This window comes from Borostomias antarcticus (assembly GCF_949987555.1).
Source record: "Borostomias antarcticus genome assembly, chromosome: 6".
Classification (NCBI taxonomy): Eukaryota; Metazoa; Chordata; class Actinopteri; order Stomiiformes; family Stomiidae; genus Borostomias; species Borostomias antarcticus.
In genome coordinates, this window is record NC_140239.1 from 17,458,180 (window position 1) to 17,485,759 (window position 27,580).

Sequence of the window (27,580 nt, forward strand, 5' to 3'; positions counted from 1 at the left end):
TCTCTCTCCCAGTGTGCATGTGTGTGTGTGTGTGTGAGAGAGAGAGAGAGAGAGAGAGAGAGAGAGAGAGTTTTGTGTGTGTTTGTGTGAGTGTGTGTGCAGCTGTCCAGAGGAACGTATTTATAGACCTCTAATTTAGAGCTGATGCTTATCGTCTCTATCCTTCCTCCTAGAGAGAGAGAGAGAGAGAGAGAGAGAGAGAGAGAGAGAGAGAGAGAGAGACAGAGGGGGGTGAGCGGAAGGGAGAGAGAAAGAGAGGGAGGTGGGAAGGAGGGAGAGAGGATGGGAGAGATCGAGGGAAGGGGGGAGTTTGAGGGATGGAGAAATGGAGAGACGGAGTGATGGAGGGAGGGAGGAGAGGCACAGCAGGGAGGGAGGGAGAGAGACAAAGACAGAGTGTGTGTAACAGAGTGTGTGTAACAGTTTCCTCCATTGCTGTCAGTGCTGTTATTGCAGCTAAAGAGACGAGAAGCAAGACAACAAAGAGACCGATACACCACAGAACCTGAAGGCAGCCATTACCATTTACATACATCACTAGAGTACTGTAGTACTGTATCCACAGCCCTGCTAGCTCAGGCACACTGCTAGCTACAGCCCGCAAGGCCTTATGGGTTCTCCCCTAGTTGCCGTGCCTTCAGGAATCCATGTTTACTCCACCGACCTGTCCCGGGCCGCAGTACACTTGTCGATTTTAGCTACTGCTCACTGGTTGGTACCAAAGGTACTTTCCATTTTAAGCGATACTGCAGGCCGCTGATTGGTCAATGGAAATCATCACAAAAACGTCATCCAATCATCACCAACAGGGATTTTAAAGCAGGCTAAAAGCTGTTGAAATGTAGGCTCTAACTGTTAATATATAACTTTATTCAGTTGTAATATTTTTCCTGGTGAAAGTAACCATGTAGATTTCCAATAATACTGTATGTGGTCAGTTTATCCAAATAATGCCTTTAGTAAACAAACGCCTTTTGTAAATCTGCTGCAAAGTTTTCAGAGATTGCTGGCCGGGTCTGTTCTGGGTCCAGAGTAGCTCCTGCATCATGGTCACTCGCCAGCATCTTCTTTTATTATACTGTATATCAACATCTTACCATCTTTTTATCCAATCATGCCTCTTACCAGAGAGGAAAAACAAATGTTGATTTATGTAATTTTTGCAAAACATTTCTGGAAGGAACACCATAATTCAACTAGACCTGGACTTTGAATGGAGCATTCAAAATGAAAATTTTCTAAATGATCTCTTGCCATTTGCTGTAGATTGGTTCAAAGGGCTGATTTGAGGGGCAATATCTCTAGCTACTAGTAGTTAGTGATGGGGGAAACTAAGCTTTCTGACGCATTGACACATTCGACACAATTGTGTCGGAAAAAGTGTCGCTCTATCGATACAGTCGATGCAGCAGCTTCATAAGGATATCTGCTGGTCAATTCATGGTATGGCGGCTGTATCAACTGATTGACAAGTCAAGTCCAAGAGGACTTTTGGGCAAAATACAAATGACCCTGCCGTCATAGATGTCTTGTTCAATACGAGCCGGGTGCTTGGGTGACGTACGAAGCGTTCGAATAATCACGTTTCTTGCCAAAATGACGCAAGAATCAATACATTTGTATCGACGCACATTGTGTCAGGAGGTTGACACCGTTGTGACTACTGCGTCGAGCATAACATCACTACTAGAAGCTATGTAAAGCAACTAGCTTATTGTTGTTTTGACAATAGGTAAAAAAAAACATTAAAAAAAACATGTTCACAAGAACCAACTTGTTTGTTCATCTGAAGCTACGGTATCCTACCCAGCTGGGACCTCATTTGTGACTGGATGCTGACCATATATTGCGTCAGGCAGTCAAACAGCGTACAGTATCAAACAAGCTTGACATTTATTTGGGAACACTAGCTGGCAAGCATAACCAGTTTTGTTGGCATTTCGTTTTGACAACTGATCAGCTTATATGTTGCACAGCAAACAAGCAGAACAGTATTATTCATAGCAAGCTGGTTAATATTGTAACAGGTGTGATCCTGCATTGTGTTAAAGGTGCAGTATACGGTTTGTGATAGGCTAGACTTTTCTTCTTTTTTTTTTTACAAATGCAAGTGACAAAATGCCCGCCCCTCCCTTCAGGCCTTCTCCAAAGCCACTTTTCCAAACTGAGGGAAAACAAATGACACTCACTAGGTAGGTAGGTTGACAGACAGGTAAGCCATCCAATCATTTCAAGTTGGCAACTCAATATGATTGGACGCACTTATGCGACTTCCACAGATTATAGATTTATTTCATTTTAGTGTCAGAACACTTCATTGATTGCTGTCAAAAGTGCTTCTGAGCCAAACTGCATACTGCACCTTTAAGGCACCATAGCCTAGACCAGGATTTACAGTTAAGTTGGTTTATTCTGATAAGTATGATCACTAAACTGTTCTGGAACATTTATCTTCAGCAATTGTAATTGTTTAACTCAGCTAGCTAGCATTAGCAACACGGCCTATGTGCCGTTATTAGAACAGATAATGAATAAACAAATCTACAATTGCACAAAAGTCTTTGTCCATGTCTAAACTCCTCTAGGTCATACACTGATATAATGATAAAATTGTGTATCAAAATGAACAATCTCCACAATGTTAGAACCAAGACCTACCACTTTAACGGTTAAACTGTACTCCTCCCACCTTCCCGACTCGTTTTACAGATCTGTTGTGTAATGGAGAAGCCTTACAGACAACATGGCACAGGTCAGATATGAATGCTTGCCGTTCTGTACCATGCCATGCTGGTTTAGACACAACTAGCCACAGCCTGCTAAGCACTAGCTTAGACACACAACTAGACACACAACTAGCCTCAGCCCACTAGGCCCTAGCTAAGACACACAACTAGCCACTGCCCACTTAGTCTCGCGATAGCAGACATTTGGGATCTCCGCCTTCCAAATGTCTACGGTTTTCTATGTTGAAACAGTCGCTAGAATGGCTACACCCTAAAGACTTTGGATTGGTTCTGCAATGCAGGTTTTTTTTAACTCTCAAATTGTTTCCACCCACTTTAAGCAACAACATCTGAATGAAAGTCTTCAGTCACTAGTTGAGTGAAACATTTAGAGACTGACTCGTGAGTCTACAGCCCGCTAGGCTAGTTTAGACAAACAGCTACAGTAGCTACAGCCCGCTAGGCTAGTTTAGACAAACAGCTATCTAGAGCCTGCTAGGCACTAGATCACCAGAGATTAGCCAAACAAAGCTATCCCATCCTGAAGCCCCTCCCCCTACCTCTAATTGGCTTGAGGAAATCTTAAAGGATTTGAGGAGGTGGGCAGGCCCCCACACACGCACACACACATACACATAAGACCCCTGCATTAGCAGGGTAGTAGGACCATGCAGGCCCCAGAGTCAGAATCAGTCAGATTTACAGCTGAATTCACATACAACAGCCAAGACAGTTGTATGTGAACCCAACTTTAGAACCAGGTCATTGTATTGACCAGTGGGGCTGCTCTCATAGTGACAAGCAAGGCTTCATACATACAGGGCAGTGACACACCAATGGACTGAGGCTGAACTGGGGTCATACTCTCCCTGGTGGAGAGTGTAAGGAACCGACCCCAACTGATCCCAGACCAGCCATCTTAGCTGCTGCTGAAGCCAGGCAGAGAAGCCCCTGGTTAGGATAGCCTATCGAACATACAGCACCATTCTGCTTTCCTGCCAACACAAATGCACACACACTGCAGCAAATTAGAGAGTATGTATGTCAGAGAGGGAGTGAGTGTGTCACACACACATGCACACACTGCAGAAAATTTAGTCCGTATGTCAGAGAGAGTGTGTGTGTGTGTGTGAGAGAGAGAGAGAGAGAGAGAGAGAGAGAGAGAGAGAGAGCGAGAGAGAGAAAGAGAGAAGGTAGCAACACAATAGAATGAAATATCCAGTAGAATGAAATATCACCCTGAAGTTAGTGTACTCTAATACACTTCTCACATCTTAACTCTATTTCTCTTCCTCCCTTCCTCTCTCTCCGTCTCTAACCCTCCTTCTCTCTCTCCCTCCCTCTCCCCATCTCTCTCTAATGCAGTAACACTTGATCTATGCCTTCTGTCTTAATGTCATTCTCTCAAACGTCTCTCTCCCTCTGCTTTTATCTCTGCCTCCTTCTCTCTATGTGTGTGTGTGTGGAGATTATGTGTGTGTGTGTGTGAGAGAGAGAGAGAGAGAGAGAGAGAGAGAGAGAGAGAGAGACTAAGGAGTGGTGATACCCTCCAGTGTGATGACTGTACATTATGAGTCAGTAACGTGAGACACCAGCGAGCAGAGGAAGAGGGTGGGGGGCCTTATACCCTTCACCCTGTAATGGTCGGCTGTACTGTATATTTTGCCAGGCCTCTGTGTTTACATGTGTGTGTGTATGTGTGTGTTTGTGTTTACATGTGTGTGTGTGTGTATGTGTGTGTTTGTGCATGTACAGTATAGGTGTGTTAAATGACATGTCTCTCTTTAGTGACTTTCCTAATCCTTTCCTTATCTATCTATCTATCTATCTGTCTGTCTGTCTTTCTATCTATCTAAAGATACGTGTGTGTGTGTGTGTGTGTGTGTGTGTGGATGCATTAGGACTATATGGATGGTTCCAGACAGAGGATGAGGGTATCTGTGCTCATCTTAAGTGGTTTCGCCTGAGAAGCTGTGCTGAAGACACAACCTATTAGAGATGTACAATACTGCGTCACACACAAGTCTCTCCAGCTGTGTGTGTGATGTGTGTTGTGTGTATGTGTGTGGGGAAGTGCAGGCAGAGAAACAGTTGCATCTCAAAGGCAGACTACAAGGCCACACACCTTTTTTAATAGATTCTGGTGACCTGAAAGGATGGTGAATAAAGCAACATGCACAAACACATGCACTTAGTATAATCCAGTCATCATCTCCACAGGGTGAACAGAGAGCTAGTAGAGAGAGGAAGAAAGAGAGAGGGGGAAGGAGGGAGGGAGACAGAGAGGGGGAAGGAGGGATATAGAGAGAGAAGGGGAAGGAGGGAGGGAGATGGAGAAAGACAGAGAGAAGGGCAAAGTTGTGTGCTGTTGCTGGATTATTCCAAGTGCAGAGTGGACCTTGTCAATCGTCTGATCAATAGTTTGGATTAGGTCTGTTTGAAGAAGGGGGAAGGGAGCACAAGTAGACAGAGAGCAGAAAGAGAGAGAGAGAGAGAGAGAGAGAGAGAGAGAGAGAGAGAGAGAGAGAGAGAGAGAGACCAGAGTTATCAGAGAGTCTGTGTAACAGGAAGTTATTTCAAACTCAAATTACAGGAAGTGGTGATGAGTATCAGCCCAGTATCAGGAGTCCCAGGAGACACCATGTGACCCAGACAGGGTACAGCGGCACCCTTGAAGTGTGCCTGGTTTGGCTTTGCTCTCAGTGCAGAGGTTGACCATTCGGGAATGTCCGTGTATTTCAAATACTTGATGGCCCAGGCCCAATGTCCACCCTTACAGACTTTGAGGTGCTTTCCCGCTAAGTGTGTGAGGGCTTAGGGCTGTTCCATTGTCAAATCGGACCCTTACCATAAGTCCGCTCTTCTGCAGACTTTGCCTAAGGGAATTACCTACAGTTCATATCATTGTGACATGAAACATGGGGTTACCTGAAGAATGGCCAATAAACGAGCATGGAGGGATCAACCCTAATGTTGACGTTACATGTTTTCAGCTGGACTTGCTTATCTGCACAAGTAGCCTTATATTATTATTATTTTTTAATTTTGGTTTATAGGTTATCAACCCTATGGGTTTGTATAATTTGATTTGTTTGAAAATATGTAGACTATGGCTATAAATAACTTATATTTCTGTTGTTGATGTATTTGTGCAGAAGTGTTGTCATTCTTTAGTTAATACTTTTGGATTCATCACAAACAAGAGTCACAGGCAGTAATGTAATTAGCTTATGACCACACAATGAAATGATTTCAACAAATTGAAAGGGGATTTGACTCAGCCCAAAATTAATTTACATCTAGTCCCACAAGAAAGACATGAATTAAAATTGAAACGTAAAATAAAAGTCCCAAACCCACAATAGTAGGCTAAGAAATATGTTTTGGCGTCAACGTACAGTAATGTGATGTTGCAGTGTGTTGTCCCATTCCTTTTTACACCATTTCGGGCCCTTGCAGCCTCTCGCACTCAACCACTTACCAGGTGACGTCAATAAGTCTGTAAGGATTCGGGGCTTGAGGGTTTAGAGGGGACATTGGGATTGGGCCGATCTGATCTTATCTGGTCTGCTTCTCACACTGCTAGGTACTCTAGGCCAGGCTGAGCCAAGAACACCAGGGGAGAGTACCGTCTCAACACTGGCGCTTTGTGGGAATTGAACAGAGGGGATTGCACCTGGGTGTCCTGCATGACAGCCAGAAATGCACGTAGAGTGCCTTAAAAGTTAGAGGTACCCCACCACTGCAAGGAGTGCAATGTTAAACGGCTACAATGACACAGTGAAGAGAGTGTGTATTGCAACGAGGGATTCATTACATCGAGTCGACACTTTTATGGACTCTAAATATGAAGATGTTGATGTATGAATGTCAATTTGACATAATTTAACAAAATAAGAACTAATAACATCAAGTTATTTTCAACAATGCTTCATTTAGCCTACATCAAGTCGACTCATGGTTTCCTTTCATCACTCTAAATCAGAAGATGTAGACAGATGTAGAAGATATACTTTTCATAGTTTTATTTCCGAGACACGCTGCGACTCAACACGTCAATTATAATCTTTATAATGTAATAATTATAGTATCTTTATAATGTAATAATTCTAATATCCAGGAATGCAGGGATAGAACCGTTTAGATTTTTTTAAGGAAAAAAGTGTTAATTATGTTCTGAATTACCTTCCCGTATTCCATTAATGCCACTATGCATCCTCACCGCAATAGCAAATGGTTCTATCGCAAGAATAAATAGTAACAGTGATAAATGACTTCTTTGCGGGCAACGAGATATTAAAAGGTTTAGAGACCACACCATTGGTCAATATTTCTGCAGTAAGCCCAGTACAAAGCAATCTAACCTATTTACAGAAATGAGAAATCGTCTGACGTGAATAAAAGCGTATCTAGGCCATGGCTATATGAGGTGTATGTGTTGAAACATCTACATTGCTCAAGCAACCGCATCAATTTAGAATCCACTAGAAGCAGAGGCAACGTACTGGGAAATTAGTGAATGTGCAGTGAAGCTAGTTAGCCAGGTTTATTTGGTCTACCTTCCTCTTTCTTACGACGTTATGCTCTAAAATCTGTTACCAGAACGAGAACGAGAACGACAGTCCTCGTAGTTTGTACAATGGACTCGCCGTATTTAGCCACCAGTAGAAAGCACATGCACACTGCAAATCGGGTAGATGCTGCAAATCAGGTAGCGACAGAGCCAACTAAAACTACTGTGGTTTGATTCAGAAAGTGAAATGACGTTCTCATGTTGCATTTCAAAATAAAAGTCTTCTAAAATGTCATATAAAACTATGTTACCTTGTTACGTCACTGTCTGTTGCATTCCTCCCTAGTATACCTCAATTTTGAGATTGGTATTGAAAGGAAACAGCCATAATCTAAGAACAATTCCACTTCAAAGTGGTAGCAGACCACCTCAGCGCGACACTCATAGCCCTTTTCCACCAAAGTAACTCTTGTTCGTGAACCGGTTCGGTTCAGAATTCTTGGAACCATGGTTCTATCTAGGGAACGGGACCGCGTTTCGACTAGTTTTGAGCGGAACCGTTGTACGTCATTATATCATCACGGTTCACGCTGAACTATTTTTTGGTGCCGGTTCGGAACCGTTCAAAATTAGGTTTGCGAACCGGCACCGAACCGGTTCCTTCTTGGTGGAAAAGGGCTATCAGAGACTTTCAGGACGTTCTGATGTGGCATTTCAAAATAAAGGCCCTTCAAAATGTCATATCTGCTTGTTTTCCTCAATATTCAAATTGGTAGGCTATTGAAAGGAAACTGCCCATAATCTAAGAACAATTCCACTTCAGAGTAGTAGCAGACCACCTCAGAGTGTCACTCCGAAACTTTCAGGACATTCTGATGGGACATTTCAAAATATAGTGTTCCCCATAACTACATAGGGAATGATTAAACGGTTTTCGTACACTACATGGAACGTCATTCCGTCGGATATTCATGGGCGCAAGCAGCGTGCCTAATGTAAACAAACTGAGCACTGATGGCAGCAGGTTGAAATGTACTCAGGTAGTATTCAGTTTCCATGTTCAGTTTTGAATGTTGAATCCCAAATAAATTGTTGAAATTCTAATGATGTGCAAGTGTGGTTTTGTCCACTATGGTGCTGTCTGCTAACAGCAAGCTGTAAAGTTGCACAATAAGACCGTGATTCAATATTAATCTGAATATTGAGGAAAAACATTGGATATAACAATTTAGAGGGACTTTATTTTAAAATGCAACATCAGAATGTCATGAAAGTTTCTGAGTGACACTTTGGCGTGGTCTGCTACCACTCTGAAGTGTAATTGTTCTTAGATTATGGGCGGTTTCCTTTCAATACCAATCTGAATATTGAGGAAAAACAGCAGATATGACAATTTAGAGGACCTTAATTTTGAAATGCCACATCCGAATGTCCTGAAAGTCTCTGTTTCACACTATGAGGTACTCTACTACCACTCTGAAGTGGAATTATTCTTAGATTTTGGGCAGTTTCCTTTCAATACCAATCTGAAAATTGACCAAAAAAAAAGCAGATATGACATTGTAGAGGGCCTTTATTTTGAAATGCCACATCCGATTGTCATGAAAGTTGCTGAGTGACACTGAGGTGTTCCACTACCACTCTGAAGTGGAATTATCCTTAGATTATGGGCGGTTTCCTTTCAATACCAATCTGAATATTGAGGAAAAACAACCGATATGACATTTTAGAGGGCCATTATTTTGAAAAGGCACATTAGAATGTCCTGAAGGTTTCTGAGTGACACTCTAACATGGTCTGCTACCACTCTGAATACCAATCTGAAACTTGAGGTATGTTGCCTCCTCCCTCAGCTGTACTGTAGACTATGAGGAATGCAACAGCCTGCATAGAACCAACAGTAACTATAAGTGTGGTGCTCAAACGAACTCTCAGACCAACAACCAAAGTAGGCTGCCGAAAAGGATTGAATGCCATAATACAGTGCTATTTACACTGGTGGATTTGATAGATGGATGATCAGCGAATAGAGACTGATGAATCCCAAACACCTGGGGTGGGGGCAGAGACAAACAGAACGCCAAAACAGACAGTGACGTAACAAGGTAACAGTTGTATATGACATTTTAGAAGACTTTTATTTTGAAATGATACATGAGAAGGTCATTTCACTTTCTGAATCAAACCATAATAGTTTTAGTTGACTATTGCAACCTAAATGAAAGCAACGGCGGCAACCCGGTGTTATGCCTAAAAAAAAACTCTTTACCGCAATAACCCAAGTGCACGCGCAAAAGGAAATGAAGGGCGGACCACTTGACTGTGATTTCCGACTTGTCGGCTGGCTTGACTGCAGTAAAGCCAAAGCGGGTAAGCACCTCAAACAGATATGGCATGAGTAAAGCTGTGTCTGTCGCCTCTCTCTGTATAAAATATTCAATAGTAGTCTGACATTATGAAAGCCCTGTCTACCTTGAATAAATCTATTTTGGTCATCCCTCACCACCTGAGGAAGCAGTATGTTGGTATCTGAATTTAATAGGCTAATTGGTTAGTCAGATTGGAATGGGAGATGAAGCGGAGACAGCGCGACCGCGATTATCCAAAGTGTAGATGGCATGACCGCAGTGCTAAACTGGTGCAAGTTTTTGCATTTTATGTTTGCTTTTCCTTTTGGAAGTAGTGTGATTAGGAATCCCTTCATGGATGCAGAGAGAAGACCATTCCTGAGGGACTCCTGAAACTACTCTAAAAGGGGTGAAAGTAATTTAGAGTGAAATTTCTTATACATATCTATGGGGACGCACTCTGAGCTATACAGTCTTAGAAGACTCATTAATCTCTGCAGGGTCCACTATAGTTCTTCCGTTTGGGGCTTCAATGTAGTTAATAGACCTTTCTGTTTGTTGTTGTTTAATGTGCAATGCTAATAGTTTCCCAGGCTTTTGCCCCTGGCCGCAATAGAACTGTTTGAGTCTCATTAAACTGGCAGCTGCTTTGTTAGCTGACAATTCATTATATAGTGATCTATGTAGGAGTAGTTTTGCATGTGCATCTACAGTATAGAGCTAGGTCTGTTATGGTAGAGATGTGATTCAGTAATTTTAAATTCTCATCTATCGAATTAATTTCAAGTTGTGCACTCTTTTTCTTGGAGCTAGTAAAACAAATGATTTGACACCTAATAAATGCCCTGAATACCTCCCATCTTGTGCTAGCAAACGTTTCAGAAGTGTTACATTCAAAATACAGTATGTCAACTTGTTTATCTAAAATTCTATGAATGTTGGGTCCATAAGCCATTCTGGTTGAAAATCACTCACCAGTGTATTATCTTTATAAGTCAAGGAATTACTGTAACTACATGGTCAGATAGAACTATACTGCTATAATAGCATTCATCAATTTTGGAAATAAGAAGCGCTGAAATTAAAAAGTAGTCTATACGTGAATAGGTTTTATAAGTGCTGGAATAACAAGATAATTCTACTACATTCGATTTTCCATGTCTCCAAATATCTAACAAATTCAGTTCTTTAATAAAATGGTGTATTGTTTTCCTCGTCCTGGTGTGGGTATCAGCTATGCCAGATAACACTCATTGGATTCAACGTGCAATTGAAGTCACCACCTATTATGTATTGCTCAGGGATATTTGAAACAGAAACAAATTATTGAAAAAGATTGCAAACATTGCAATGTTAGCACATCTCAGTTATTCAATTCAAGGAGGACAAAATACTAACTTTACGCTCTGACGAAGGCTGATTGCCAAAACGCGTTAGCATTTCTCTGTATGATGTGAGCCAAGAATAAACATGTGACAAGTGAGTATTTTGTCCTCCTTGAATTGAATAACTGAGATGTGCTGCCATTGTCCATTGCAATGTTTGCAAGCTTTTTCAATCATATTACGAGTTTGGTTTTAGCACCAACTTGAAGAGCTATTTTGTTGAAGCGCAACCTCCTTTTGTAATCAGAAACAAATTATTGTAGGATTTGGGGTCGTAATAAATACACATTTATCCCCCCAAAAATCAGACAATAAAGTACCCTGGACCATGATATATCTACCAGCAGGTTCCTTAACTACATTTTGGATCTGTAATGGGACTGATTTATGTATTAATATCAAAACCCCTCTAGCATGAGTAGTATAGGGAGCAGACAACACCTGACCTTTTTTTCTACATTACAGTCATCTAGCAGATCCTTTTATCCAAAGCGACTTAAAATAAAACACATTTAATATAGGAAGTCAGTGTACTCACCAGAACTAGCAAGTGTATCTCCTTTCTAAACAAATGACTAAGAGCATAATCTAGTGCTAAAAGCAAAGTGCAAGAGTAGCAAACAAAAAATACAATAGGTACTTAAGAGGGAGGATACTGGTAAAAAAAAAAAAAAATCATCTTCCCAGCAAACACGCAACATCAGGGAGACGTTCAGATCATGTCTTAATAACGTCCGTCGGTCCAGAACCCCATTTGTACGTCTGCTGGACCCCTCAATATTCAAACGTCTGGCTTGGACCCCTCTAAGACGTCTGTGGACGTGCAAAACGGGTCCAATATCTGAACGTTAAAAAAAACATTCATTCTGGCTCCTAATTGGATGTCTTTGGACGTCCGAAAAAGTCAAAAAAGACATCTAAAAGACGTCTTTTAGACTTGTCTTTGCTCAGTGGGTTTATTCATCACACAGTGAACACACATCACACGGAGGGAGACGGCAACGCCAAAACACACACACACATAATGACTGGAGCATCCACCGATGAAACTGGAGCATCCACCCTGCTCTTAAACCATCCTGACATCCTTCCCCCAAGGGCAGCCAGGAGCAGACAGTAGGCAGCATGCATGGGCCGTGCCTCATTAGAGACGGACAGCGTTAGCAATCCATTATTCTGCAAGTTTTACGTATTGGGTTCTTTTAGAAGGAAACCCTTGCAAACATGGGGAGAACATTCAAACTTCGCACAGAAAGGCCCGGGAGAGCCAGTGACGCCTTTCTCCTTGAAGGTAGAGAGGAGGATCTGGTGGTCTACCGTGTTAAATTCTGCTGACAGGTCTAGGAGTATCAGGACAAAGGACAGAAAGTTTGCTCTCGCAGTGTGGAGTGGCTCGGTCACTGTAAGGAGAACGGTCTTTGTCGAGTGGCCAACCTTGAAACCGGACGGTACGGAGTCCAGGAGGTTGTTCTTGTGGACAGAAGAGTCCTCACACACACACACACACTCTCTCTCTCTCATTACATACATCACCCCATGACCTCTCAACCCTTATAAACTACATGACCTCTCAACCCTTATAAACTACAGACAAACCAACTGACACACTGTTCTCTCAAAAATGTGACTGTAAACCTGACCTTAGTTTTTATAGTGCAATGCCCGTTCAAAATGCATTTTCCATGACACAGTTGCGTCCCCTCTTCCATTAAAGTATGATGCAGGCTACTGTACAACGTTAGCTGCTGCTAACATGTAGCTGCTGTGATGTGTGACGGCACAGCGCCCTCTGGCTGCCCTTGCCCGTTGAACATGTGCCTGCGCTGCTGGGAACTGTTTAATAATTGCACAGAAGACATCTAACTATAAAGGCTGCTGTCTGAAGCTAGTTAGCAAGGAAGGAAAGCTTCACAACGTAAACCATAAAGCATCATAAGGCACTTTTCCAGTATTTATTGAAATATCAAAACAGTCCCCCATGGAAAACGCAAGCTGTACTACATAGCACCATATGGCAGTCGTCCAGTATTTACTGAAATATATACAAAGTCCCCCATGGAAAGCACTAGCTGTTTTCAGTGTTGTAGCCAAGACAAAGACATTGGGCCTCATTCACCAACGAAGTTAAGAAGTTCTTAAGAAGCATTTCTTCTTAAACTGTACTTACGCCGTTTCTAAGAAAATTTGGGCATTCACCAATGTTTTCTCATCTGGGATTTGTTCTCAGCTAAGAACAGAATATACGAACACCGAATAGCACTCGCAAGTAGGCCATTTGAGTGCGGAAATGTAGACTATGCAAAATTGGTGATTGCGGTCACCTCAACACAACCTACAGTTGGATGATATATGATTGAAATACAATTACATCTGCATAATTCCCAATAACGTGTCCTAATCATAACCATAATTTCCATTGTAAACGTGTGCGTCAGAATATCTGATATGTCATCGTTTAAATCATTTTGCTCCGAATTGCTTATTCGTGATGTTCAGTCTTGAAGATGTCGATAAAATATTTAGATTGTGTGTTAATAATTTGTGATTTTGGTGTAAATTAATGAGTGTTGTGTTTTGTTTTAATTCACTTTTTTATTTAAAGCACTGAGATTTCGCTGTACTAGTAAACCTCATCCTTGTAAATATGTATACTTTTAATTTGTTTTGCAATGTACTTTGTGTAATAAAATGTTCTAAACTGTTAATGGTGTTCAGTTCAGCACCAACGCGCTGGTCGAACTCGGACAACGGTGGGCACGCCGGCCCCCCTCCAGTAGCTTGCATATCTCTCCTCAAGATTAAACATTCACGATTCCTTTATTTGTCACATGCAGCCTAATGTCCAGTCACAGTGAAGTGTTGCTGCCAAACAACATTTCCGCATTTAAATGGCCTACTTGCGACTGCTATTCAGTGTTCGTATATTCTGTTCTTAGCTGAGAACAAATCCCAGATGAGAAACCATTGGTGAATGCCAGAATTTTCTTAGAAGCGGCGTAAGTACAGTTTAAGAAGAAATGCTTCTTAAGAACTTCTTTACTTCGTTGGTGAATGAGGCCCATTGACTCTGTTGTGTGTTCCTGCCTATATCAGCTGCTGCTAACATGTTGGTGCTGTACTTAACAAGCTATGTTGACACTGAGGGATACACATCACAACACACACTTCTTTGGGTCCTTGCCCGTTAACACATACCTGTGCTGTTCGGAGCCAATTTCTCAAGAAACGCTGAACCAAACAATTTCACACATGCGACACAGGCTGAGCAATACACCTGCCGCATATCAACTTCATACTGCAGTTGACTGGTCGTTGAGCAAATCGGGATACAGACACGCACGCAGAGTTCTTGCCTTTATTAGGGAGATACTGCATTCAGGGAGATACTGCATTAGGGAGATACTGCATCCCTTTCTCTTTCTCTGTAGCCCATTAGACCACGATCTGATACACTTTACTGCTGCCTTGTCTCTCTCAGTGTCTGCTTCTCTTTGCCTGTGGGCAACCTCTCTCTCGGTTTCTCTCTGCCTCCCGGTGTCTCTCAGAGTGACACACAGAATTAGCTGATCACACACACTCACTCACACACACCCACACACACACCTGCCCCAGAAGTGTATTAATGTCAAATAAACAGTCCAGTAGGAAGCCCGTCTCACTCACTTTGTCTGATACAAACCCCCAGGTCACCGGACAATAAACAACCTGCCAATACAATCAGAGCTTCCCCAGACACACCACTCTATTCATGGCTCAATCCCCTTTGACACACACGCACACTTATACATGCACACACACACGCACACAAACACACACACAAACTCACACACAGAATAACACTCACACGCAGAATGATACACACATGCACACTGGCACACACACACATGCACACTGGCACACACACACACCTACACACACACAGAATAACACAGACACACATTGTCTGCTATGGATAAAGATGGATCATGGATCAATCTGTCTGGACAGGCAGACAGGCTAGAGAAACGAAGAAAATAAACAATTTCTGTCTATTATTACTCCATCACACACTCTAACACACACACACACACACACACACTATTACGCACACTCTCTATCACACACACTCTCTATCACACACACACACACACACACACACACACACACACACACACACACACACACACACACACACTCTCTCTAACACTCACACACAATCTCAAACACACACACACTCTACTGTATCACACACATTCTCTGACACACTCTCTAACACATACATGCACACTAATAACCATAATAATAATTCATTTTATTTATTAAGCACTTTTCATTGGGAATGGAAGTTCAGAGTGCTGAAACAATGACAAAGTCATTACCCCAGTCCTAAAAGAACCCAGAGTCAGTGGTGCCCTGATATTGTCAGGGAGGACATTCCAAAGGCAGGGGGCAGCTGAGCTAGAGTGGAGCCTAGCCCTGGGGGTATAAAGAAGCAGGCTGTTTCCAGATCAAAGATTGCAGGAGGGGTTTAGTGGGATGAGAAGTTTTAAAGATAGGAAGGTGCATTTGAAAGTTAGGAGAAGGGTTTTGAATTAAATCCTGTAGAGACAGGGAGCCCGTGAAAAGATGCCAGGATAGGGGGGTATAGTATGGTAGCCTGGCTCAAGCCCAAGCCCCTGAATCTGAATTTTCGAAATGTTATTCAAGGTCTGGAAAGGCTCTCGTCCAGAATGATCTCTTAGTTGGAATTCCAACCCGAGCCAATCAGCGTCCTTTGAATGCATCCTTTGAATTTAACTGATTGGTTAGGGGATGAACTAATCACAGAGGACTCCTTCAGCAACACCCACCTGGGAAAACAGCTGCAATGGGAACCTGTTCAGACTGAATAATCAAGTGAAACGAAATGGGAATTCAGTCTGAGTGTCAGGCTAGTGACATGGGTATATTTCCGCACTCTCATCAGGATCCTGGCAGCACTGTTCTGGATGTAGAACAATAACACACACTCTCTCACTTTCTTTCTCTCTCACACACTCTCTTTCACTCACACACACACAGGCTTTCTCTCTACCACACACACATACACTCTCACTCACTCACACTCTCACTCACTCACTCACTCACTCACTCACTCACTCACTCACTCACTCTCTCTCTCTCTCTCACACACACACACACTAACCACTCTCACTCTCACTCTCTCTCTCTCTCTCACACACACACACACTCTCTAACACTTGTGACCGAGTTGAATTGATTAAACCGACCCGCGCCATCGAATTGCTAGGTTTTCAGTGGTACAGTGGGTTCACATGTTCGTAAGTCAGAGGACCAGAGTTCCAGCGAAGCATGGGGCAAGTGGAAGTGGAAGCAATACTGACGCAGTGACACCTGTTCTCACACACACACACACACTTCCTCTCTCTCTCCCTCTCTTTCTCTCTCTCTTACACATGTAACGGTAGTAGGCTACTCTGCTCTGCGTTGTGTTCTTTCAGTTCAACCCATGTCCCAGCGGGATTCAACCCCATGCTGTTACGAGCTCTTGCGCTTGCGAGGTGGACGTGCTGACAGTTGTGGCAACAGGGACGTCCCTCTTGGAGTTTACCAGCTACTCGCTACCACTACCTCAGACTCACTCCACGAGGGTTTATGCGGACTCACGATTAATTTGGTTACACACATAATCTGTAACACGCACCCCCACACACACTCTCTCTCTTTCTCACATACACACACACACAGCTCTAATATGAAGAGATTTATAATGCATAAACACACACACACACATACAAGCACAGCCACACACACACAAAACCCAGCCAGCCCAGTGCTAATGTGGTGACAGAGTGTGGTGGGTCATCAACATCCGTCCCAGTTAAACACAGGAACACTGACACATAGAGATTAGCCTGAAGCCTGTCACACACGCACGCACGCACACACACACACACACACGCACACACACACACACACACACACACACACACACACGCACACACACACCTGTCATAAGCACCCAAAGCAGTGACTACAACAACAACTGTTGGCAAGGTAAACGAGTATTTTGACTTTCACACAAACACACCAGGTCAGAGTACAGACAGGATACACACCTTGAACACCTACGTCACGCACGTGCCTCCATACGGGTGATAGGTAAGATAGCGGGGCTCGCGACGGCACGATAGTTCCACAGCCTGACAAACCGTGACAAGTGGTCGCTCGACCTGTGTTATCTGTTGCGGCGCGTTCCGGGGTGAGCGCGAGCACCGGGATTATATCCGTCCTTGTACAAAGAGGATAACAAGGTGACCGGGCTGAGCCGCGACCCGCTAGCACCTGCTACTTGTTATATTCCATGCACAGCCCGGTGATTGGACGCTGCGGAACGGGTGACGGGCAAGAAAGTAAAAACATGCCTCTTCTCTTTCTCCACACCAACCAGACGTTAATCCGCCACGGTAACGTGAGAGACACACAACCAGAGACTGACAACCTGGTCGGTAGGCTATGCTAGCCAATTGAATCGCCTAAATCTAATCTAAAAGCTTTAATTATCCACTCTCGACAAATCTAGCCCACTAGAAAGTCTGTTTTCCTAACAGTGGCGTCTCCTCCTTGCTCTTGACTCTGTCACCCAATTAAGGAAAATTGGTATAACGAGGGTCCATCTCTCCTCCTCGTGCTCTACAAATAGAATCTGCGCACTAGCACGCACGGCGCGCGCTCTAACGGCATAGAAGGTATAGCCTACTGTGCTTATCAACCACTGATCTGTGTTGCAATTACTGTCAGCCCCGAGGCACTGGGGGGGGGGCTGGGTTGTCGGTGTCCACGTTAGCACACGGTCTCCCCGGTCCTGAAGCGCCACAGCTGCCCGTCTGCCTCGCGGGCAACCTCATCCGTGTGTGTTTGTGTGCCCAGGGAACCGTTACGTCGCAGTGAATCCACAGTCTTGACTCTGACTGTCAGAAGTATGTTTAGCTTATTGTTTAAACTTCCGCTCCCGGGGTGTGGCATTCAGCCTAAACAGAGCGGAAAAGGGGATGATGGGATTTCCGAGCAAGTACTATGCATGCCATAGCTATGTTAGCGGGCTCGTGGGAGGGATTCCCCGATCTCAGATCACGCCCAACGGGGACCGAGGGTCCCTAGGGCTTCTCACGAGTTCGCATGTCAAGAAGAGCCTGCCTTCGTTTAAAGACACGGCGGACCGGAACACCTACCTTCAGCCACAGAACCAGACATAGGGGACAACATCAACCCGTTTTTCTATCCCAAGGCTACATCAACGCGACTTCGTCATCTTACCTGGAAATGTTCCATTCTAACCAGATTTGGTTCCGTTAATCCTAACCGGACGCACAGCATCCACAGCTAGTTGAGAACAGGTTAATCGTGCCATACTACACGTCGTTCCTAAAAGCGCTCTACGGTCGGACCGGAGCCAAGTAAAGGCTCGTCACTCACGTTTGTGACTCTTGCCACGCCAGCACGATACCTAATATCTGTCCTGTTATCTTCCGGGAGCGAGAGCATCCCGCTCCCACAGAATCCGCGTGGCTCAGTCTGGAGACGAGCGCGCCGGTAGAGGCTACCGCTCGCTCCGGTGACAGGCGACTGACAGCATCGCTTATTTCCTCTCTCATCTCGTGCATAATTCTCTACGGTTTGCTTCAATGGGGAAACAAGACGGTTTATAACAGTTTGTAACCGTTTATGAAACACATACAGAAGGCTACATTTATCTCTGTGTGTGTGTGTGTGTGTGTGTGTGTGTGTGTGTGTGTGTGAGAGAGAGAGAGAGAGAGACACACACAGAGACAGCCAGACCAAAATAAAGAATGTGAAAGAGAGAATTTGAGTGTAGATGATGATAATCACCAGCTCTGTTTACTCATGAGCAGATCAAACCCCAGCCTGTGGCTTGTGCAGCCCAAGGGTCTACCATTAAACCAAAAGGATGTCCCAGTGGACCGAGGGTGACGGGTGGCCCTCTAACACCAGGTCACCATAGGAGAGAGGTCTCAAACCATCTCATCTCCAACACCCAGCCAGTAAGTCCCTCCTGTCTAGTCCTCAGCTGGAGTCTGTGTGTGTGTTTAAACTGACTGATCATCAACTGTGAAGTCCCTACTCCCTCTACAATCGGTTGATCTGTGCATGAGCAGGCTGTGTTCTGGGCTCCTATTGGCCACCTGGCAGTGTTCCGGGCTGTGATAGGCTGTTGGGCAGCCAGAAGGCCCCCTACTGTATGAGCGTTGGCGCTGATGGCAGAGAGAGCAGCTGGCACAAATCATCCCAATCTGCTCTCTCATTTGGCACTACGTCCACGCAACACACATACACACACACACACAGATTAACAACAACATAACATAATGCACAGACACAGCCCTGGGAAAATCTATGCACATTAACTGAGTGTAAAGGTCCCATGCACAGACAGAGGTCCCAGACATCTCCCATTAGACTGCAAGGACGTCCTGATGACAAAAAAAAGGATTCAGGCTGGGCCATCCAAACTCCATATCTAGGCTAGGGGCAAGATAGCAAGGTTTGGGGGGAAGGGGCTAGGACCTAGGGAGCAAGGCTAGGAGGGTTAGGAACTAGGAGATAAGGCTAGGAGGTTAGGGCATAGGGAACAAAGGAAGGAGGCTCAGTGTTAGGGCGTTGGTGTAGGGAATAAAGCTAGGATACTTGGGGTTAGGGCCTAGGTAGTCTTGCCATGCCAGACCTTTCTCCATACTTCGCTTTAGTTCTGCACCAGCGCTGGAGAAAGGTCTGACTGCAGCCCATGTCATTCTGAAATAGAATGAGTTATCTTAAAACGTTTTTACACTTTTGCTAGCAAGCCTTAAGCCCCAGATGCACTGGAAGAGTCTGACGCTAGCGTTTTGAAGTACACCAATTGTTTTAGATGGCCGATCACGCACCAAACGTGTTTTGAGGCGAGTCAAACTGCCTTGACGCTTCTACTCCGAACTTGTTTACATTTTGGAGCATCAAATGGGGACAAATCAATCTAAATTAAATCAGTTCCCTATCAAAGCTGACGCCTGCAGTGCGCCATAGAAGAATAAAATGAGGCGAGTCAAATAAGGCGAGTCATATGAAGCGCGTCAATTGACTCTTCCAGTGCGTTTGGGACCTTAGTCTTATCTGTGAAGCACTTTGAGATCTGCCCCAGCAGATGAGAAGCACTATATAACCTCTATTATTATTAGGTGGGCTAGCCTGTAGAAGTTAGCCCAACTTGTAATATTCTCACTATTTCTTTCTTTCTTTCTTACTTATAGTTCTCCCCAGTTATTTGGCCCTTAACTACTTCTTCATACTTTGTGCTAGAAACTTCATTCAAACTTTAAAATGTTCATGATGATTAGCTGTTTCCCGGACTTATTCAGATTTTTTATAGTTTTTGAGTAATTTAACTTTTAATCGTAATTTTTGTGCCATTGAAACTGCTGGTGGAATGTTCAGTATCATTATGTTTTTAGAGTGGTGGCAGCTGTTGCTTTGAAAATATTCACACATTTTGTAAACTGCTGGCACTCCTACAGTTTTGATAGCTCACACATAGGGCTGTATATCATCTTGGATTTCGCGATACGATACGCATCACGATACACAGGTCACAATTCGATACGTATCACGATACAGAGGTCACGATACAATACGATACGATACGTATTGCGATACACACATCATTTACTGAAAGATTTTAAGTGTTCAAGACTGAAAACTGAATGGCTCAAATGCACTATATAGATAACTCAAACTCAATGACTGGACAGAGAGCTAGCTAATAAATATTTTACATTTGATATCCATGCTTTTTAAACTGTCAACATTGTAGTATTTGTTTTTTCAAAATTATTTATATGTATGCTTTTTTAACTTAATATTGTAGAATATGCTTTTTAAACTGGATTTAAAAATTGTAAATCAAAAAAAAATATATATATATATATATATTTAAAAAAAAAAAAAATTACAGCGCCCGGCTGTATCGATACTCCGGGCTGAAAGATCGATACAGTATCGCGAGACTACGTACCGCGATGCATCGTTGTATCGATACAATCCTACAGCCCTACTCACACACATATTATATATCGAAATGTTCACACAACTGTGCTGATTCGTACAATGTAAGTATTTAAGCTGTGTGACTTAGTTTGCGCTGTATGACGATTTGTTCGGCAACTGCGCTCCCCATTGAAACGTATGGTGCCGCACTCTAACTTTTGAGCTGCTAATTTTGCATTTTACCCTTTTTCTAACTTGTCGCCATGGCTACAGTTTTTAAGTTACACAGACATATATATATATATATATATATATATATATATATATATATATATATATATATATATGAATATATATGATATATGAAAATGTTAAGCAAGTTCCCAGGATTCCTACGGTGTCAATATCTAAGCTGTAACATTTATACTTTTTGAGAGAGAGCTGTCTGAATCCGGCATGCCTTTACGTTGAAGTGAATGAAGGGCTGGTCAGAGTGTCAGTTGGGATCTGAATTTGGGGACAAGAGCAGGATCTCTTAAAGGTACAGGCACACTTTTATGACTACAGTGGTAGCATCACACCACAGACCGCACACCTCCCCTGAGTGTGGTAGAGACACACGGTCTTCACTAATGAAGGCAGGTGAGTCAACTCAGCCTTTGAGTGAGCTAGAGACACACGGTATTCGCCGGTGTGCTCATGGAGATTGTCCTGAGGTCACTGCACTGCCCTCGACCCGCTGTGATCCGAGGGGGCGGAGTCTCACCACCACGCCACTATCCACGCCACGGGTCCCACAGCTCAGCCCCTGAGTGGGCTAGAGACACACAGTCTTCACCGGTGGGGGAAAGTGGGTGGCTCAGAGAGGGGTACACTGTCCGTGACCAGCTCTGACCTGAAGGGGCGGAGTCTCGCCACCACGCCACTATCCACGCCAAGGAACCCACAACTCAGCCCCTGAGTGGGCTAGAGAGACACGGTCTTCACCGGTGGGGGTAGGTGGTTGGCCCGGAGAGGGGTACACTGTCCACGACCAGCTCTGACCTGAGAGGGCGGAGTCTCCCAACCACGCCACTATCCATGCCACGGAACCCACAACTAAGTCCCTGAGTGGGCTAGAGACACACGGTCTTCGCCGGTGGGTGCATGGAGATTGCCCGGAGGTCATTGCACTGCCCCCGACCGGCTCTAACCTGAGGGGGCGGAGTCTCACCACCACACCACTATCCACGCCACGGGCCCCACAATTCAGCCCCTGAGTGGGCTAGAGACACATGGTCTTCACCGGTGCGGGTGGATAGGTGGCCCGGAGAGGGATACACTGTCCCCGACCAGCTCTGACCTGAGGGGGCGGAGTCTCGCCACCACACCACTGTCCATGCCACGGACGCCTCAATTCAGCCCCTGAGTGGGCTAGAGATGCACGGTCTTCGCCGGTGTGTGCATGGAGATTGCCCGGTCCATAGTAGTACTAGCAATAGCTGTTACATACAGCTGCAGCAGCTAGCCCACCTCACATTTTCTCCAGGAAATGTACTTTCTAGTTATCTTTATTATTATTATTATAGGTGGGGGGGGTTCTGTATTTCTTTAAAACAATCACAATCATCTTGGGCGACACTAAGCTTGTTTTTTTCCCACGGTGCTGTTGCAAAATAGTGTCGGGGGATTGAATCTGAGTGGCGTCAGTGAGAGGCTTATCTAAAAAACCTACATCCTGTGAGTCAGACTGGGGCCCTGGGAACAAGGCTGGGAGGGTATAGGGCTCACTGTCTCTCATCTCCTGCTGACATTACAGATCTATATTCTCTGCTGTGACCGGTATCTCTCTCTCTCTCCATCTCTCTCATACACACACACACACTCATGCGCACATGCACTCTTATATACACACACACACACACACACACACACACAGTTCCCCCTCCAGGGAGAGAGGAGAGGCCCTTCTCACTGGTCATTAAAATAATTTATTACAATTCTCCATATTATTTTAATTAAAATTCACTTATCGCAGTGGGAGACTTCAGACTGGGACAATTAAACAGACTGCTTTTGTCTGACAAACGTATAGCCTGTGTGTGTGTGTGTTGATCTACAGTATATATCATGTTGTGCCCACCGTCTCTGTGTTGGTGCCCCCTTCCTGCAGCTGTATCTGTCGATCTGTCTGTCTGTCTGGATGGATGGGTGTATGCATGTATGTGTGTGTGTATGTATGCATGCATGTATGTATGTATGTATGTATGTATGTATGTATGTATGTATGTATGTATGTATGTATGTATGTATGTATGTATGTATGTATAAATGTATCTGTGGGTATAGATTATATTAGATGCAACTATGGGACTGTTCTGATTGCTAGGGTGTTTGTTGTGTAGTATAATAGTATGGTTGCTATGGTGCATATCTGTGTGTTGTGGAGAATAATATGGTTACTGTGGGGTGTGTGTGTGTGTGTGTGTTGTGGAGGATAATAGTATGCATGTTTGCGCTCTGGTTGGAACAGTTTCTGGGAGGAGATTGTCATTAGCACGTCCTTAATGAGCATCACCTTGACGGCACAACACACACACAGAAACACACACAGACACAAACACACACACACACACACACAGACATGCTAGGGTGTAGTAATTACCACCTCCTTACCCCCGTTAATAATTAGGATGAAACACAACTGCAAGACAAGCAGACAGAGACAGACAGACAGACAGGCAAACAGTCTGACAAGCAAACAGTCAGACAGGCATACAGGCAGACGGACAGACAGACAGGCATGCAGGCAGATGCATAGACAGGCAGACGGACAGGCAGATGGACAGAGAGAAAACAAATGGAATCTCAAGGACAATACTTCATAATATAGAATTTGTATATTTATTCATTTATGTATTTTATAATATCATATCTATATATACTGTATATATGTACTTATTTTTTAGAATATATTTATTTAGATATAAGGAAGGGAGAGGAGGGGAGGGGGAAAGAGAGGAGGAGAGGAAGAGCAGGGGGAGGAAAGAGGAGAGGAGTAGAAAGGAGAGGAGAGCATCAGAGTACGGTACAACAGTGCATGATGTCCATTAACCCCCCCCCCCCCCCCCCCCAGTGATCAGGCCTGGAAGAGAACTCGAATTAACTGTAATCAGACACTTCCTGAGAAAGAGAGAGTGGAAAATAGAAAGAGAGAGAAAGATAGAGGGAGAGAGAGAAGGAGCGAAAAGGCGAAGGAGCACAATGACATGGTGAGCAGAGAGAGAGAAAGAGATGAGAGAGAGAGTAACAGATGAGACACACAGCACTGAAAGCCAGAGATTAAAAACTCCTAAAATAGACAAGTCTCGGGCAGAAGGCCTGACCTGCTCTAGGAGAATGGAAAGGGGAAGGTGGAAGACGGATAGAGTGAATGTGTGTGTGTGTGTGTGTGTGTGTGTGTGTGTGTGTGTGTGTGTGTGTGTGTGTGTGTGTGTGTGTATGTGTGTGTGTGTGTGTGTGTGTGCATGCTTCTGTCAGAGGCAGCTGGACACACTCTGGTCAGAAGAAACGGCGTCCATTACTGAGAAGGCGGTCCTGTTTGATGATTTATTCATTGAGGAGGGGAGGAGATAGAGGGAGACTTGTTTGTAATAAAGAGATGGACATGGTTCTGTCTCATTCTTTTTCTGTAATGCTGGGACTCATTGGCTGTTGTAGCAGAACAGTGTGAGGATGAAAGGCAGCCACTGGTCTGGCTGATGGGTCTGAGGTGTGTGTGTGTGTGTGTGTGTGTGTGTGTGTGTGTGTGTGTGTGTGTGTGTGTGTGTGTGTGTGTGTGTGTGTGTGTGTGTGTGTGTGTGTGTGTGTGTGTGTGTGTGTGTGTGTGTGTGTGTGTGTGTGTGTGTGTGTGTGTGTGTGTGTGTGTGTGTGTGTGTGTGTGTGTGTGTGTGTGTGTGTGTGTGTGGTCCTCTGGGTGCTCCACCAACACCAGAATGTCTCCCCCTCAGCCTGCACTGACCCAGAAAATGCATGTGGGTCAGATCACACACATAGAACCCTCTCATACATAGAACCCTCCTACACATACAGTAGAACCCTCTCATACAGCATAGAACCTTTAGACACAGAACCCTATCGTACATACAGTAGAACTTTCTCATACATAGGACCCTCTCATAAATAGAACCCTCTCATACAGCATAGAACCCTCTCATACGTAGAACCCTCTCACACATAGAACCCTCTCATACATAAAGCCCTCTCATACATAGAACCTTTTCACACATATAACTCTCTCATACATACAGTAGATCCTTATCATACATAGAACTTTCTCAGACATAGAACCGTCTCATGCATAGAACCCATAATACCCTCTCACACATAGAACCCTCTCATACAGCATAGAACCCTCTCAAACATAGAGTCCCATACATAGAGCCCTCTCATGCATAGATCCCTCTCATGCTGCATAGAAATCCCCTCCTTATCCCTCTCTCTCTCTCTGTCTCACACACGTCTGAGTGTGCTGCTGCTGTACAGCCTGGCATGACTCTCTGCTGCCCCCTGTTGCCCAAACCCAAACTCACAGCCAGACTATGTTACAGGGAGAGGGTGAGGTGTGTGTGTGTGTGTGTGTGAGAGAGAGAGAGAGAGAGAGAGAGAGAGAGAGAGAGAGAGAGAGAATAAGTATGTACTGTATGTATGTATGTATGTATGTATGTATGTATATGTGTGTGTGTGTGTATATTTACAGTATGTGTATGTATGTGTGGCAGGATCCTGGGGCCGTAGTGGTGCTGTCACGCAGCTGTCTGTCTGGTGTCATAGCTGTCACTGTCCTCTGTCCCACTTTGCAGCAAAGCAGAGTAATGGGGAGGTACTAATGGACCTGCAAGGCTGCATGTGCTGAGACACACACACACACACACTACTCACGCACGCACCTCTCTGGCACACACATGTGCACACACACACATACATACATACACACACACTACTCTCCCTCTCTCTCACACACTCACACACCCACACACACCCACACAATGCACTTAGAAGAAAGCTAAACTATGCAGATGATAATCAGGGCCAGGGGAGCCAGATCAACACAGACCTGTTACACAACCGACGATGATGACAACACACACCCAGTCGACTTGGACACTGGGTCTGAGCTCACACTTGTACACAAACCCCCTGGCTAGACACTATGGAGGCAGCTTGTCCTTGACCTGCTCTGTAGTAGAGACCTGTAGACACATACACTGGAGGAATTAACATGGGAGGAAAGGACAGGACAGGAGAGAGATGACAGGAGAAGAGGGGACAGGAAAGGACCAGAAGAGGACAGGAGAGGTATGTGAGGGGATGTGTAACTGTGTTGCTGTGCAGTAGGGCTGCCGTCAGAGGCATGCTGGGGGCACTGGTGGCAGCTTCCCAAACTAGGGTATGTGAAACCGCACACCGCCATCCACGCCAGCTGACGCTATTTCCAGCTCGCCATGACCCGTCCCAATTCCCCAGGAGCACAAATAGACCCGACCAGTTTTAATGCACGCCACATTAATTATTGACAGGAGACAGAGGCAGAGTGCGCACAGGACAGGGAAGTGCCTGGACAACACCCAGCGGGCTTGATTCGCAGGTCAACTGTTCGGAGACAGGCCAAATGTCCCGTGACATTCTGACCTGGGAGACCACCCAAGACCTACCTCCTCATCACCTCCCTCACAAACACATGCTCTCTCTCTCTCACATACATACACACAGACAGAATAACTCTCTCACACATACACACACGGTCTCTCACATAAACACTTTCATACCCAGATACATGTACACACAGACACACACATATACATAGGCTATAGCCTATATATGCACACACACGCATGTAACCGATTTCTTAGAGGACAGGACAAGCCTGTATTTCTCATGGTTTCATTTAAATTAACCAATCGTCGTGAAGCTGGCTCAGTCTTGCACCTCTTACAACTTTCTGAGTGTGTCAGATTACGTCCGATGTTTGTCATTCTCTCACAAACATACACACGCGCGTGTGAACTAGTCCACGGGCATTGTTCACGGTCGTGTATTCGTGTATGAGGTCATTCCTACCTGAGCGACACTTTATAATTTCCCCAAACTCATCCTCCACCGTCTCGTCACACTGGTCCCCAGGACGCCCCGCCTCGGCCATAAGAGCGGTTACAGTAACAGATCACAGAAGTTGGAGCCGACCGTAGAATCCTCGTTGGAGAAAGTATAAAATCCAGGTAATAACCGGAGAGAGAGGTTTTCCTGTTGACACTACCGAGCTCGGTAAGACGCGTGAATGACATCCGAGAATGAGGGAGTGGACGGGTCCGGCGCGGGGGAAACGGGCTGTCGGAGCGGCCGGACGAGGGGGAACAGGTGGCGGGCCATTCTCGCCTCAAAATAGTGCGTGAGGCTCGACCCGACCGCGCCTGCTCCGAGCGGCGGACGCCTGCGTAAAACCCGACACCCCCAACAACACACCAATGTCCATTTCCGAGCGGCTTCAACTTAGAAATATGTCCGACTGTTGCTGCGAGACCCGAAGACAGTAGCCTAGCCTATGGCATGGGC

At 44.7% G+C, this 27,580-nt stretch overlaps 1 protein-coding gene across 1 annotated transcript in view; it reads right to left on the reverse strand.

The window, feature by feature from the left end:
- LOC311310521 (dystrophin-like) overlaps window positions 1-27,170 on the reverse strand; it is a gene marked incomplete at both ends in the record, with an annotated part of 146,912 nt that extends 119,742 nt beyond the window's left edge. Inside the window, one exon of the mRNA XM_084440030.1 lies at window positions 27,089-27,170. Coding sequence (XP_084296156.1) covers window positions 27,089-27,170 — 82 coding nt within the window. The remainder of the gene's footprint in view (window positions 1-27,088) is intronic.
- Between the last annotated feature and the right edge of the window lie 410 nt (window positions 27,171-27,580).